Source organism: Colletotrichum phormii (genome assembly GCF_030913505.1).
Source record: "Colletotrichum phormii strain CBS 102054 chromosome Unknown BDP81scaffold_10, whole genome shotgun sequence".
NCBI lineage: Eukaryota > Fungi > Ascomycota > Sordariomycetes > Glomerellales > Glomerellaceae > Colletotrichum > Colletotrichum phormii.
In genome coordinates, this window is record NW_026851452.1 from 1,077,215 (window position 1) to 1,091,808 (window position 14,594).

A 14,594-nucleotide genomic window follows, 5' to 3' on the forward strand; every position below is an offset into this window, starting at 1 on the left:
ACCTGCACTGTCAGAAATTTTCGGCAAATCCCAAGCCTCGCTCATTAGAGGTGAGGGCGGGAGGCACTAGGGTGGTCCCTCAGCGCTGAGAGAGGGCCATGGATGGATGTGCGAGGGTATGTACAGTCACTGCGGTGACGCAGAAACTTGCGATAACGGCGCCCAAGTGGTCCCTGGGACACCAGACGGGGCAGACGGGGGCAGCAGACGGGGCCTTGAGGAGAGGGACGGATGTGATATTACCCCAGTTAGCGTCCTGAGCCATTGTTGGGCCCCCCCGATCGGCCAATTCAACAACCGCTGAGAGAAAAATTTCCTTATCTTATCAGAATTCGGACCGCCTTTTGTCGCTGAAGACGAAAGACCGCTGCGACCATCTTCCCTCCCCACAACTCTAACAAAGCTCACGGAAGAGTCACAAACCTTCCCTCCCCGGCGGCCATAATACCTCTTCTCTCTTGGTCCAAAAACCATTCAATTGGCTCTGACCTCGAGTATTCTCTCTCTTCCCCAAGGTCTTTGTCGCATTGAAACCTTGAATCCTTCACAATGCCGTCGGCCATGTCAAGTTCTTTGGCAGGTCGAGCTCCGGCTGTCCTCCGACATGGTCGCCGAGTCCCTACAGCTCTGACCGGTCGCAACTTCACCCTCGCCGCCTCCAACGGCCTGGCCAGAGCCCAACTCCAGAACAGCAGTGCTAAGCTGCTTCAGAAGCGCCTCTTTACCGCGAGCGCACTTCGTCCCAGTGCCGCGCAATCTGCGCCGAATCCCAAGGCTTATCTTGAGAGCGGTGTGATCAAGCCCTCCGCTGGTGTCGATGTCAAGAAGGTGCTCGTTATTGGCAGTGGTGGTCTCGCCATTGGCCAGGCCGGAGAGTTTGACTACTCAGGTTTGTTTGCTTGCCAATCTCGCGCTCAACAAGTGTAGAGAATGAGTCACAGACACCAAGGAGCTTTCTGGCTAACACGACTCTGCATGAAGGATCACAAGCTCTGAAGGCTCTGAAGGAGGCCGGCGTCAAGTCTGTCCTCATTAACCCGAACATTGCCACCATCCAGACCAACCACTCGCTCGCCGATGAGGTTTACTATCTCCCCGTCACACCGGAGTACGTGACGTATGTCATCGAGAAGGAGAAGCCCGATGGTATCTTCCTCTCTTTCGGTGGCCAGACCGCCCTGAACTTGGGTGTCCAGATGCAGCGCCTGGGTCTCTTTGAGAAGTATGGCGTCAAGGTTCTCGGAACCAGCGTCAAGACCCTCGAGACCAGTGAGGATCGTGACCTTTTCGCCAAAGCCCTCGGCGAGATCGACATCCCTATCGCCAAGTCCATCGCCGTCGGCACTATCGAGGAGGCCCTCGACGCTGCCGAGAAGGTCGGATACCCCATTATTGTTCGTGCCGCCTACGCGCTCGGTGGCTTGGGTTCTGGCTTCGCAAACAACGAGGAGGAGCTTCGCAACATGGCTGCCCGCTCCCTCACCCTCTCCCCCCAGATTCTGGTTGAGAAGTCTTTGAAGGGCTGGAAGGAAGTCGAGTACGAAGTTGTCCGTGACGCAAACAACAACTGCATCACTGTTTGCAACATGGAGAACTTCGACCCCTTGGGAATTCACACCGGAGACAGTATTGTCGTTGCTCCTAGTCAGACTCTGAGCGATGAGGAGTACCACATGCTGCGATCTGCCGCCATCAAGATTGTCCGTCATCTTGGTGTTGTCGGAGAGTGCAACGTCCAATACGCGCTCCAGCCCGACGGCCTTGACTACCGTGTCATTGAGGTTAACGCTCGTCTTTCTCGCTCTTCTGCTTTGGCTTCCAAGGCCACCGGATACCCCCTTGCGTACACTGCTGCCAAGATCGGCCTGGGCCACAGCCTCCCCGAGCTCCCCAACGCGGTCACCAAGACCACGACTGCCAACTTTGAGCCTTCCCTTGACTACATCGTCACCAAGATCCCCCGCTGGGATCTTTCCAAGTTCCAGCACGTCAAGCGCGACATTGGCAGTGCCATGAAGTCTGTCGGTGAGGTCATGGCAATTGGTAGAACTTTCGAAGAGTCTTTCCAAAAGGCTATCCGTCAGGTCGACCCCAAGTTTGTCGGCTTCCAGGGCGACAAGTTCGAGGACTTGGACTTCGAGCTCCAGAACCCTACTGACCGCCGCTGGCTCGCCGTTGGTCAGGCCATGCTCCACGAGAACTACTCAGTAGAGAAAGTTCACGACCTGACCAAGATTGACAAGTGGTTCTTGTACAAGTTGCAGAACCTTGTCGACTGCCAGCACGAGCTTGAGGCCGCTGGTGGTCTGGAGAACCTGAAGAAGGACCAGATCACCAAGGCCAAGAAGCTTGGTTTCTCTGATCGCCAGATTGCTCTTGCCACTGGAAGCACTGAGGACGCTGCTCGCGCTGCTCGTCTTGCCTTCGGTATTCGCCCCTGGGTCAAAAAGATCGATACTCTCGCTGCCGAGTTCCCCGCCGACACCAACTACCTGTACACCACTTACAACGCCTCCTCCCACGACGTCACCTTCGAGGACAAGGGAACCATCGTTCTTGGTAGCGGTGTCTACCGTATCGGTAGCTCCGTCGAATTCGACTGGTGCGCTGTGAGCGCTACCCAGGCTCTGCGCCAGATGGGCCACAAGACCGTGATGATCAAGTGAGTTTCAAAGATTCGATAACAAAGTACGAAACGCTAACAAGCAAACAGCTTCAACCCCGAGACCTACAGCACGGACTTCGATACCGCTGACAAGCTTTACTTCGAGGAGTTGAGCTACGAGCGTGTGATGGATATCTACGAGCTCGAAAGTGCTTCGGGTGTCGTTGTGTCTGTCGGTGGCCAGCTGCCCCAGAACATCGCCCTCCGTCTGCAGGAGACCGGCGGAGCCAAGGTTCTTGGCACTGACCCCAAGGATATCGACAAGGCCGAGGATAGACAGAAGTTCTCTGAGATTCTCGACAGCATCGGAATCGATCAGCCCGCGTGGAAGGAGCTCACCTCCGTCGAGGAGGCTGAGACCTTCGCTGACCAGGTCGGCTACCCTGTCCTTGTCCGTCCCTCATACGTCCTGTCCGGTGCCGCCATGACTGTCATCCGCAGCCAGGAGGACCTGAAGGAGAAGCTTGAGGCTGCGGCCAACGTCTCCCCCGACCACCCCGTCGTCATCAGCAAGTTCATTGAGGGCGCTGAGGAGATCGACGTTGATGGTGTCGCGTCTGAGGGCAAGGTGATCCTCCACGCTGTCAGTGAGCACGTTGAGCAGGCTGGTGTCCACTCTGGAGATGCTACCCTGGTCCTCCCCCCGCGAACATTGACCAGACCACCATGGACCGTGTCAAGGACATCGCTGAGCGTGTCGCCAAGGCGTGGCGCATCACCGGTCCCTTCAACATGCAGATCATCAAGGCCGAGAACCCCGAGGGCGGCGAGCCTCTGCTGAAGGTCATCGAGTGCAACCTGCGTGCCTCCCGTTCCTTCCCCTTCGTCAGCAAGGTCCTGGGCACCAACTTCATCGATGCCGCCACCAAGGCTCTCGTCGGCCAGGACGTCCCCAAGCCCGTCGACCTCATGGCCGTCAAGCGCGACTACCTCGCCACCAAGGTGCCCCAGTTCTCCTGGACCCGTCTCGCCGGCGCCGACCCCTTCCTTGGCGTCGAGATGGCCTCCACCGGTGAGATTGCCTGCTTCGGCAAGGACCTCGTCGAGGCCTACTGGACCTCTCTGCAGTCGACCATGAACTTCCGCATGCCCGAGCCCGGTGAAGGTCTCCTCTTCGGCGGCCAGCTGAACAAGGAGTGGCTCCCCACTGTCGTCAACTACCTCGCCCCCATGGGCTACAAGCTCTTCGCCGCCGACACCGAGGTCAAGGAGTTCATCGAGTCCAGCGCAAAGGGCAAGGTCTCTGTCGAGGTCATTGAGTTCCCCAAGGAGGACAAGCGCGCTCTTCGCGAGGTCTTCCAAAAGTACGACATCCGCGGTGTCTTCAACCTAGCCCAGGCCCGTGGCAAGACCGTCATGGACGTCGACTACGTCATGCGCCGCAACGCCGTCGACTTTGGCGTCCCTCTCTTCATGGAGCCCAAGGTAAGTTTCCAAAGACTACGAACAAGTTACAGACTCAAATTGCTAACATGTAATACTAGACTGCCATGCTCTTCGCCCAATGCATGAGCGAGAGGCTCCCCCGCAAGGAGGGTATCCCCTCCGAAGTCCGCCCCTGGTCCAACTTCCTCGGCGGCAAGCCCTTGTAAATACCAACAACTTATTTCGTTCAAGATTTAGTGTGTTTTTTCCCCCCAAAAATGGAGTTTTAGGTTAGCCGGAAATGTTCTCGTTTCTACGACAAAAAAGAAAGACCTCGAAATCGGCGAAGGGCGATGGTGATATCGGCAAAGGGGGTGGATTAAAAAAAATAAGGAACTTTGTTTTTTAGTTTACCCCCTCTTTTTTTAGTTGAAAAAAAGAACTTGTTCAAAACAAACTTCACTGTTGGATATAACTCCCATGCGCATGCTGTATTCTCACCTCGAAACTGATTCTGGGCAACTACCGTGACAATGAGACCGAGTGTACGCTGGGCCTTTTGAATCATCAAGAAATTGGAGACGACGTGGAGCCATGCTGATCAAGCATACTAAGTTTAATTGGCTTGAAATTTGAGAATTGTGAACACTGGATCAGAAGACCAGGCTGCTTGATTTGGGTTTCCTATTTGAACCCAGACCCCTCCAATCCGGAGTAACTGTTAACTAAGGTACAGGTGCCTCGCGTCGCTTTCATCTGCCCAAGGACCATTTCTGCCTCCCATGCCGGTATGCTTCCTTGATCCCCAAACACCAGGCTGGCCACCCTTGGCCACTCGCATGAGCATGCATTCCCAAACCTTTCCCGTCTGTAATCCTCAAGAGTCTTGATAGAGCCTTTTTCCAAGGATCCACATCATCGTTTGATGACATCCGGTTGCGTCAAATACGCGGAGTCACAGAGCACATCTCACGAAATTGCTCTGCTTACCGAGGTGAGCGACGCTCGTTCAGCCTGAAGGCAGCAAATCGTTTAGCAAGGGGTTCTTCTGTGGTCCTGGATTGACGCCCAGATGGATCATGCAGTTCACTGGAAGCGGGATGGCCCTCGGACTGCCGTGGGCGCTTGGGGATTCGCTCACCGGTCGATTGCAGGATCGCCTGCAAAGTCCTCCAGCCCTCGGTAGATCGCAGCTGATAGTTGTCAGCCAGGTCATGTTGCGATGCAACTCGGCATAACAGCGATTCTTCGTCCTAGGATATGTTAGTTAAGAGCTTCCAATGGAAAGTGACCAACACACCTTGGAAAGAATGCCCATCTGGCGAATGAAGGTGAGCAAGTGGAAATTGGACATTTCCAAGCCACCATCGGCGGGCTTCTGACCGCCCGAGAACTTGAGGATCCTAGCGGCCGCAGAGTGTTCTTGACTTTCGCCCATGTACTCGCGGTTCTCGATGGGGAAACCTAGTTGGGTGAAAGTAGGCTTGGACTCATCCGGGAATCCGTGTGTCAAAGTCACGAAGAGATACTCCACGGGGAACGAAGGCTTTGCGTTCTCCTGCACATTGGCACCGTACTCGTTGATCCGACGGTAGAAAACTTCGGGGATGTATCTTGTTCGGCTCGTGGACCCGTCGTCTTCCTCTTCCTCTTGAACCAGCATCACGTTGGGATCAGCTGAGGGTTCGATAATATCGGCGCGGACCATCTCCACAGCGTCATTAGAAGCCTGGTATGATGAGATCGAGATCTCTCCCGATTCGTTGCCCGAGACGATGCAAGTGACGAAGTTGGATCCAAACTTGCCGCTGTCGCTCCACTTGGTGGGCTTCGGATGCTGAGCCTGTAAACGTGAGATGAAGCAGATTTCCTGCGAGGCCAGGAAGTACGAATCAGCGTGTCTCTTGCAGACGACTGATCCGTCGCCTGCACCAGCGTCCAGAAGGTCAGTAAAAATGACGCCGACCTGCTGCAGCCCGCAGAGCCTTGCGACCTCATCAACATCCTTCTGGTTCTCCCACGCATTCAACGATACTCCATCCATCTCATCGACCTGGGGCGGCTCGTAAATGGCCTCGACGACGGCCTTGATACCGAGGGGTACAACCTCATACTCTGTGTACCGGCCGTACAAGATGCCCAGTCTTTGACCTCCCGTCTTTCTCCAGGCGTCGATGAATGTGTCGATAATAGCAGGCGACGAGAATTCCACGTGGTCAACCATGCGGAATGGCTGCGGCTGCAAGGTGATGGCGCTCGGCTGGCACTTGGTGCAGATACCTTCGGGCCACTGAGGGTGGCCCGAAGGACAGTCGCGCTTGACTCTGAAGTAAGGCTCCACAAGAGGTGGAATGTAAGAGCTTCCAAGTTCAGGCCTGTTCGTGGCGGAGTTGATCTTCCGCAGATGCGAGTGGAACGACAGGTATTTGATCTTCTTCTCGTCCAGGTACTTCGCGTTGAACGGATCCAGAGGCATGCAGTAGTCGCACATGCCCTTCGGTCCATGCCGGCACATCTTGTGGTCGCGACCTCTCGGGATCTTGCCATCCTTCTTGTCTAACCGATCGTCTAGTGGGTGCTGCCTGACAACGTCCCAGGGATTTTTGATTTTCTCGGACGGCGACGTCACGGACGGAGGATCGATCGGCAAGTTGTCGGTCGGCAGAATGGGCTTGCCGTTGAGTCGGTTTGAAGTTGCCAGAAGGTGAGAGGATGCTTCAGTGCCGTTGGCATCACCATTGGCTTGACCATCTTTAAGCTTGTAGTTTATGAAGATGAGATCGCCATGCCTGCGAAGATTAGTATTGTGCTCGTGCTAGAGGTTAGACGCTGGCTTACTTCAGCCCGATCTGTCCAACCTTGAAAGAGGCGATCTCGACCAAGTTCTTAGCATCGCCGCCTGTAGGTGCATTTGAAAGGGTTATGGAGTTCGGGTCGACGGTCTCTGGAAGGTTCGGAATCAACTAGAACGGTTAGGCGGACCCTGCACAGCTTGTAGAATGGAATACTCTCATACCAGACTACCGAGGTGTCCGAATGTGTCGTTTGCGTCTATATTCAGACGATTCGTGCCGTCAGGCCCTCGAAGTCTCAGAAGCATCTTGGGCGGCGAAGTTCGAAGTTATGGAAGGTGCGATCGATGTCGAAGAAAGGTCGGGGGTATAAGGATTAAATAAGAAAATCTATAGAATCGTTTTCAGCGTAGAGCGCACATGCCCTTGCACACGTCGTTTTGAAGCCGGTGCGTGAAAAGAAGACGTTGTAGCAGAGTGAGGGAGTGGAAAGAAGGCTCGAGTTCGTGGGAGCTTTTGCTTTTGTCGTTGCTTAGTGGGATGGGATGGGTTCGTGAGAGCTCCGGTGCGTACCACTTGGCCAACCTAAAGGTGGATCGCCGCAGCTTGCAACAGCGTCATCAAAGGTGGTGCCTTATTGTGGGTCCGGCAAAACGACGGAGGGGAGGGGGTTGCACGTTCCTTCAGCGGCCCCTGGCATAGCTTATTCACCACCCAGCACTTGCCAGCAGCCTGCAGGGGCAGTTGGGAACGGGCCTTGCTAGGGTGGCTTGAGAGGCAAGGTGCGACCAGACAAGCAGCAGCCACACTTGCCCTGCTTGCTTGAGCCTTGAGGTCTCTTTGTACCCTTGTACCCAGTTCAGGAAGCTGCCGCTTTACCAGCTGCTTTCGTCAAGCATGCAAAAGGACCATGGAAAAGGGAAGATATACTCATTTCGTTGAAGATTCGAACGTAGAACTTCTCTTTGATTCATTCTATTGTCAGTTCGCAATCAATCGAATTCTTCTAATCATTACTCGGGCCATAAAATCCAAGGTGCAAGGGCTCAGGTCGAGCCTGTAGTAAAGCAGCGGGACAGCCTTTGACTTATAGTGGGCGGCCAAAAAAGTGTCCAATGCGACCGGCAAGCTGTCCTGTCACTTGGGTACAGTACTGGACACGCTTCATCAACACCAACGACAAATCGCCTGCAACCACAAATTCATTGTCCTTCGTTCATACTCTTTACTTTCCCACCACGATCCTTACGAGCGCACAATAAACCGCAGCTATGTTCGATGTTGACTGGATGAGCCTTGTGCTCCCTTTCGCCTACCTTACGGTCCTCGGCGGCGTCTTCATGACCTTTTCCACGATTTACAGAAAGCGCAAAGCCAGTAAGTCCTACCCACCTCTTTCGCGCCAAAGCAGTCCGCGATGCCAACAGTCGCTCGAAAGAATGAGAATACTGACCAAGACTCTTTCATTGCTACAGCTCAGAGCGCCAACCTTGCTCCTTGGTTCGGCCCCCATCTGCAGCGCAACATCTACCTGTCGCTGCTGCACCTCGAATCTCCGGAAGAGGGCGCCGAGAAGACCCCCAAGATCCCCTCCACCGTCATCAAAGCCGCCCTCCTCCGCCGCGCCGTTGAGGATATCCACCGTCTGGTCCAAATCCGTTCCGCCAAGCAGGCCTGCAGCACGTTGTTGCAGCGGGGAAGCGTCGGTGATGATCTGTGGCAGCGCTTCCAGCGCGCAGAGAAGGAGATGGAGGATGAGCTGCGCGACGTCGTGATGGAGGTCCGTACACCTGCTACAGAGCCTGGTACTCTGGCCAAACGAGGAGAGTGTGTACTAACATAATACCCAGGCCAACGCCCTCGCCCCCAACTGGGGTCAGTCCATCTTCCAGTCCGCTAACGAAATTGCCGCCAACACCATCGTGCGGAACCGCCTCGAGGAGGTTCAAAACACCGTCGAGCAGGAGAAGGCGTGGTGGGATAAGCGCAGATCGACTATCCAGACCGAGTTCATGAAGGAGCTCGACGAGTCCGAGAAGAGCTCAACCGCCCCGCCTAGTGTTGACGGCGACGCCGTTCTCGTTGACTCTACCGCCTCTACCACCAGCACGCCTTCCAAGAAGAAGAAGGGCAAGAAATGAGCGACACGCACCCGTTTCTTCTCTACAGTACCACGTATTCACCCATTCACGCATCATGCGTTCATCGTCCCGTCCACATATCGATATGCGCCTCAGCGCCCCGCACCGTCCACATTGTCATTAGATACCTCATCCCCCCCCCGGTGTATGGAAAAAGAGCATTCAACGGCTTCAAGGTTTTTAGGCGTTCAGGGTCATAGTCGGCATGTTTTGCATCATGAATTGATTGAGGGTCTCTAAACTATCTTGATTGACCCTTCTTTTTCCCAGACATGAGTCCAAAGGGGGTCTATTTCTATGTGGAAGAAAGCTGTGCCACCAACGCCTGAAAATGCCCTGTGATATCAACGCAATGCCATGCAAGAAAGCAAGAAAATCGAGAAGAAGGATGAACCCAAAACATCAAATGGCAACCCTCGCGGTCTCGAAGATCATGAGTACCACGGCATCTTTCTTCTCAGAGCCTCATCGTCCTCCGCTAATCTCGCCTGCCGCGCCTCCTCTATGATTTGCTCCTCAGTCTTGATGCGTATCCGAATGGGAGTCTCACAGCCTCTGTTACGCGCAATACGTTAGTCCATGGTTCCACTTATACACACATGCAAAGCAGCCGGTATTCTCTTGAAAAAACGTACCTAAGACCGATAAACTTGCCAATCTTCCTGCGCTTCTCCTCGAGGGTGAGGCCCGACTGCCAGGTGATGGGGCAGGGGTACTGTCCGGACCAGGGCGAGGGGTTGCGCTGGTGGTAGAAGCGCGCCAGGTCGTCGAGCTGGTCCTCGGTGAGGAGCCAAAAGTTGAGCAGCGTCGCGGGGAAGGCCGGGTGGACGGCGCCCGTCGACATTTGGACGAGGGGGGCCAGCGGGAGACGCATCTGGCGCATCTTTTCCTGGAAGGCCGCATTGCGGGACGCTCGTCGGTTGCCGATTCCGCCGCTGGTGGTGTGGTGGTGTCTGGTTGCCATCTTTTTCTGTTTTCTTTTTTGCCCTTGAGTTCTGTGGTTCCTCTTGCGCTCTCCAATCCCTTTATCCTCCTGTCAAGCTCTTCCGGGGTATGCGGTTCGTCTTCAGAGATTGACTTGTCTTAAGTGCTGTGACTCTCTGTTTTGGAAAAAAGAGTATTACGGATATCAAGGTACCGGCAGCACGGTTCGATGGCAACGATCAGAAAAAAAAAGTGGTTTTGTAGTAGTGATTAAGGTGATGAGATGGGATCTCAGCAGAAAGAAAAGTGATAAGTAGAATGTTTTGAGAAATATAAAATGACGATCTCCGTGGGAACAGACTGTGGCGTCTTTCAGCTTTGATGCCGTTCTCTCCTCGTCTTATTTTTGGTTTCTTTGAATAGGAGATGGAAAAAAGAGGCTCTGTGCTTTTGGAGAGTAGATCTATGCCTGCACAGATGGGAGAGTGAATTAGAAGAAGTAATGCGTGTTTGTGTAAAAAACCTTGTTGATTCTATAGATTCTCGAGATAGTTAGGAAAGTTGGTAATGAAATCTGAAAGAGATCGATGATGAAGCATCTACAAACCGAGGAGCGGAAGACTGCCTCTCTTGTATGTTCGCGAGCAAACCGAACCCAAAGGGACGAGGCTAGGCCACTAGCCGATTCGACCCTCCCACACGCCGTTCCCCCTTTTTTCCTCGACATGTTTTTTTTCTTTGATCCGGAACAGCAACCTTGATCAGAGACAAAAACAACGAGAACAAACCCCGAAAGGGTCAATGGGGGGAGACCACAAGCAGCTGGAACAGTAGGAAAAAAGGGTCAAGGACGGGAAAGAAACCGTCACAACGAGAAAATCCAGACCACTCCTCCACCAAAGGCGACCCGACCGACTGGGACCCGAAGTCAAAACGAGAAGGAGGAGGAAGGGGGGCTGCGGCAGGGCGACTAATACGTCAGGCGAGACACGACTGCTTTGTCCGTTGACGGCCAGATTTTGCCATCCTGGGTAAGGTCAGGCGAGGTTGTAAGCGGCGTTTACTTTCTCTCCTGGGGGGCTTGTAGGAAAGTAAGCCCCCCTACCCAGACTGCCGGTTCTCTCTCTCTCTCTCTCGCTCTATTCGGACTTACAAGTCCAGGCGGTTTTGGTGGTTTGACTCTTCTTTATCAGCATGAGACATGGCGGATGGCGGGGGAGAAGAGGGTCGGGTAAGTGACAGCTCGACAGGGGGTGGAAGGGGAGAGACACACACCAGAGACGGAAAGGCAGAAGGGTGGTGGGCTACCTACGCGCACTTCTGAAATGTCTGAGAAATTCCAGTCCGGCCGGCCTAGAAACGAGTCGCGTGCCGGCCGCAACAAGAAGCCAGCTCCGCCCCGAATATGGAGGTTCCGAGACAAGATCCGCCCATTCCACTCATTTTCTCCCTCGCCATACTTCCTCTACCTACTCTCCTCCCCTTCCTCCTCCCACTCTGTCACACTCCTCCCTCTGAGCATAGTCTTTTTGGCCGAGCCAGAGACCGGTAAATCGGATAGCCGTGCTTTCAGCGGTTCTGCGGACGGAGCGTGGATTTGTGAAGGGGTGGCTGAGCAGTCGGTTCCGTGGTGGTCCGGGCGACTAATAGACAAAGAAGTCAACGTACAATGGCCTTGTTCAAGGTTTATTGAAGACAAGGACAGAAGAATACTGTTCTCGACCCTAAAGAGACCAAGTCAATGACAAATTTTCTTCAAAGAGACACCCTTCCCCCCTCCGAAATAGGCTCAGGATCCGTCTGCTTGATCATGCGAAAAGTGGTCTGTAAAGGTAAATAATCAATTTTGCCTGCTGATACTGAACAAAACAGAACATCACCAGCCCCGTAACATCTCTCCTGGAACTACGCGTCTGACGTGCAACATGACACCACGGCCTCGTTTCATAGTCCCAGGCCGTCGTCGACAAGCCTTTCAGCTCCTATAGCCACTTGAGCTTGGCAATGTGGTCTGTCTTCTTCCTGCTCATCTTGACAAAGCCGAGTGCTTTTAGCTCCGCCAGGCCCCGGTAAAAGGACACCAGCGCCCCCCGCTCATCGGCGTTCCCTTCGCCGTCCGTATCACCGGAAACCATGGCGTAGAAGGCGGACCACAGATCTGCGACGTTGATGAGGTTACCCGTCTCTAAATACAGATGATACAGCAGCGACGTGACGGGCATCGTTGTCGAGATGCCCTCGTCGGTGCTGCAGCACGAACACGCGAGATAGTCTTGCGGTCGCTTCAGGCTCCGCTCAAAGACATCCTGGGGTCGGGGGACGAAAACGTCGCGGTACGGTGTCTTGGAATCGTAGAGCCATGTCTCGTGCAGGAAGATTTCTGCGGCCGGTTCGCAGTGTATGACGTCTTGGAATAGCTCCGCGACACGGTCCGCGATTCTGGTAAAGGCTTTATCGTCTTCGGAAAGGGCTGCCGAATCGTGGCTGAGCTGCACCTTTTGCGCAACAACGGTGGTGCGAAGGACTCGGCTGTGGCCACTGTAGGCGCTCCGCAAGGTGCTACCGTCCTCTTTCGCCCTGCCGAGCAGCTCCTTTGAGTCGCGGAGAAGGCTGTCTACAAGAGAAGGGAGGTCCCCGGCGTCGGACTCCCATCCGGTGAGACACAGCTGGGCATCCCCGCTGGCCATGGCGTCTTGAACACGTTGCAGCATCGAGACAAAGTCATCCGGTTGCATCCGCTTGATGCTTTCGACAATGTCCCAGCCCTCGGACGAAGGGGAAATTCCCTCGGCCACCGCTTTCATGTACATCGAGGAAAAGTCATCTTGAACGACTCCCGTTGCCTGGACGAGCTTGAGCGAGCGGAGAAGGCGGGTGACCCATTCCCGTTTTTTGTCTGGAATGTCGAAAATCTTTTCGCGCAGCATGTCATCGTCCTCCAACAAAGACCTCGCTAATCTCAGATCCTTCGCTTCAACGGCCTTTTCAATCTCGCGCCGAAATGAAGGGAGCGACCGGATCGACTCGATGTGTTCGTCCTGGACAAATTCGCTATTCATTTCATCGTCCTCCACAGCAAAGACGCTCAACGGATTTGCATAAAAGTGACACATGTATGCATACTATGACTGTCAGCCCGGCCACTGTAGCGTATGACTTCAGAAGTCTTACCTTGATTGATGCGATAAACGACTGAATGCTGGCGACCTGGTCTTGCTGCCTTTCCACGAAACTCTGCAGTAAATTCTCTCCCAAAGTTAGGGCAGCATCCGATCCCGCAATAGTCGGCTTGAAGATCTGCTCCAAAATCGCTCCAGTTTGTACAACGTCGAACTGAGCACCGTAAAGATGTTGGCACGCTGATTTGAGTAATCGCGCCTGCAACAATTCTACCGATGTTGCGATGCCGAATAAGAGCGTGAAAGGGATCTTGGGCCGCCAGGAGCTAGTTTCAAGATGTCAATAATGCTCCTGAAGTCTATTGTGATAGCGACTCACTTGAAGAGTATGATCAAATCAGAGAGCAGAGCGCTGTCGAATCCTTCGCTATCCTGGAATGAGACAAAAATGTGATCGCATTTCTGCGCCGTTGAGAATGCGTATAGACCCTCGAGGTCATAATTCAGATACTTCCGGCCCTGTCGTTCGTGAGCTTCTCGTCGCATCGTTCGAGCTGAAGGGAAGAAAAATCACATCTTGTCCGGATGTGGTTTCCACGTCCTCGTCATCTAGAGATCCCCGAGATGTGGCATCCTCAATGATCTTCTTGAGGGCAGCCTTCAGATTAGACGCCTCTGATGACTTGAGTCTGACAAACTTGCTCCGCGTGTTCTCCTCGAGCGTTTCAGATAACTGCTCAAACAATAGGTCCTGAGAAGAGATGTTCGGGCCGGTGATGATAAAGGCAGTCGGGATTTTACTCCTGTGATGCTATTAGTAGTGCAAGTCAACCCCGCGCCGTGCTCACTGACGATGAACCAGACTGATCACGAATGAAAGCAGTCACTTGATCTAGGGTGGCGGAGTTGGCATCACGCAGTTTCTCCTATTAAGTTTCGTAGTCAGCGTATGACTCTAGTTTTAGACATGATGCTCTACTTACCTGGGCTTTGGATTCGAGATGGTCCCAGCTTGTCTGGAATTGCTTCTCACGGAGCGCCACGCACTCGGGCAATTCCTCGCCATTCAATAAAGGCACAAATGACGAAGAGGCTGCGATATTCGCTTTTTCGACGACAGCCTTGTTGGACAAACGGCGCCGTTTGGCGGGTCGATCCAATCTAGCTTCCTCACCAGGAGGCCGGAAGATGAAGGCGGCCTGTGGACAGATGTCAGCATCAGCCGCGGATGTAAGGAGCAGAATCACTCGCCTGATGATCCTCCTGCCTGAATTGAGGTTCTTGGTCATCTTCAGTACTCATTTTGCGGGTTGTCACGAACGGTGTGCGGCGAGGAGATGTGTCGTTGAAATGGAGGTCGCGCTTTTCTCACTGGCACGCGTCGCCTACATCTTCAAAGCACGGACATTCACAGTCTCACATAGTTTGGGCACTGTATGTTTCCAAGCAAAATCGCTGACACATACAGTGCGTACCAAAATTTGGGACACTCACGTCTCCAAGGTGACATCTCACTGACATGGCACATTTGGATGCCTCAAAGCTGGCAGATGATAGTGCTTCGGTACGCAAGCACTTCTTTAGAGGA

The 14,594-nt window shown here is 53.8% G+C and overlaps 5 protein-coding genes across 5 annotated transcripts; 2 read left to right on the forward strand and 3 right to left on the reverse strand.

Moving 5' to 3' along the window:
* Positions 1-549: 549 nt before the first annotated feature.
* BDP81DRAFT_461160 (carbamoyl-phosphate synthase) lies at positions 550-4,257 on the forward strand (the record flags this gene model as incomplete). The annotated part of the gene is made up of 5 exons (XM_060593739.1): positions 550-889; positions 982-2,662; positions 2,714-3,299; positions 3,347-4,090; positions 4,150-4,257. The coding sequence occupies 5 exons, from the start codon at positions 550-552 to the stop codon at positions 4,255-4,257; spliced, it is 3,459 nt and encodes a 1,152-aa protein (XP_060445337.1).
* A 759-nt stretch (positions 4,258-5,016) lies between these two features.
* Positions 5,017-7,130, reverse strand: BDP81DRAFT_319399 (NPL4 family protein; the record flags this gene model as incomplete). The annotated part of the gene is made up of 4 exons (XM_060584430.1): positions 5,017-5,283; positions 5,331-6,819; positions 6,869-6,993; positions 7,047-7,130. The coding sequence occupies 4 exons, from the start codon at positions 7,128-7,130 to the stop codon at positions 5,017-5,019; spliced, it is 1,965 nt and encodes a 654-aa protein (XP_060445338.1).
* A 963-nt stretch (positions 7,131-8,093) lies between these two features.
* On the forward strand, positions 8,094-8,963 carry BDP81DRAFT_394390 (pre protein translocase subunit Sec66; the record flags this gene model as incomplete). The annotated part of the gene is made up of 3 exons (XM_060587952.1): positions 8,094-8,199; positions 8,298-8,602; positions 8,673-8,963. 3 exons carry the CDS (start codon positions 8,094-8,096, stop codon positions 8,961-8,963), a joined length of 702 nt encoding a protein of 233 aa, XP_060445339.1.
* A 315-nt stretch (positions 8,964-9,278) lies between these two features.
* On the reverse strand, positions 9,279-10,152 carry BDP81DRAFT_27503 (uncharacterized protein). Its single transcript, XM_060582960.1, has 2 exons — positions 9,599-10,152; positions 9,279-9,518 (listed from the first exon to the last, which is right to left on the reverse strand). Exons 1-2 carry the CDS (start codon positions 9,925-9,927, stop codon positions 9,395-9,397), a joined length of 453 nt encoding a protein of 150 aa, XP_060445340.1. The 5' UTR covers positions 9,928-10,152; the 3' UTR covers positions 9,279-9,394.
* A 1,561-nt stretch (positions 10,153-11,713) lies between these two features.
* BDP81DRAFT_428221 (origin recognition complex subunit) lies at positions 11,714-14,308 on the reverse strand (the record flags this gene model as incomplete). Its single annotated transcript, XM_060590407.1, has 7 exons — positions 11,714-13,009; positions 13,059-13,332; positions 13,386-13,525; positions 13,581-13,809; positions 13,859-13,932; positions 13,990-14,205; positions 14,258-14,308. The coding sequence occupies 7 exons, from the start codon at positions 14,306-14,308 to the stop codon at positions 11,870-11,872; spliced, it is 2,124 nt and encodes a 707-aa protein (XP_060445341.1). The 3' UTR covers positions 11,714-11,869.
* Positions 14,309-14,594: the final 286 nt, after the last annotated feature.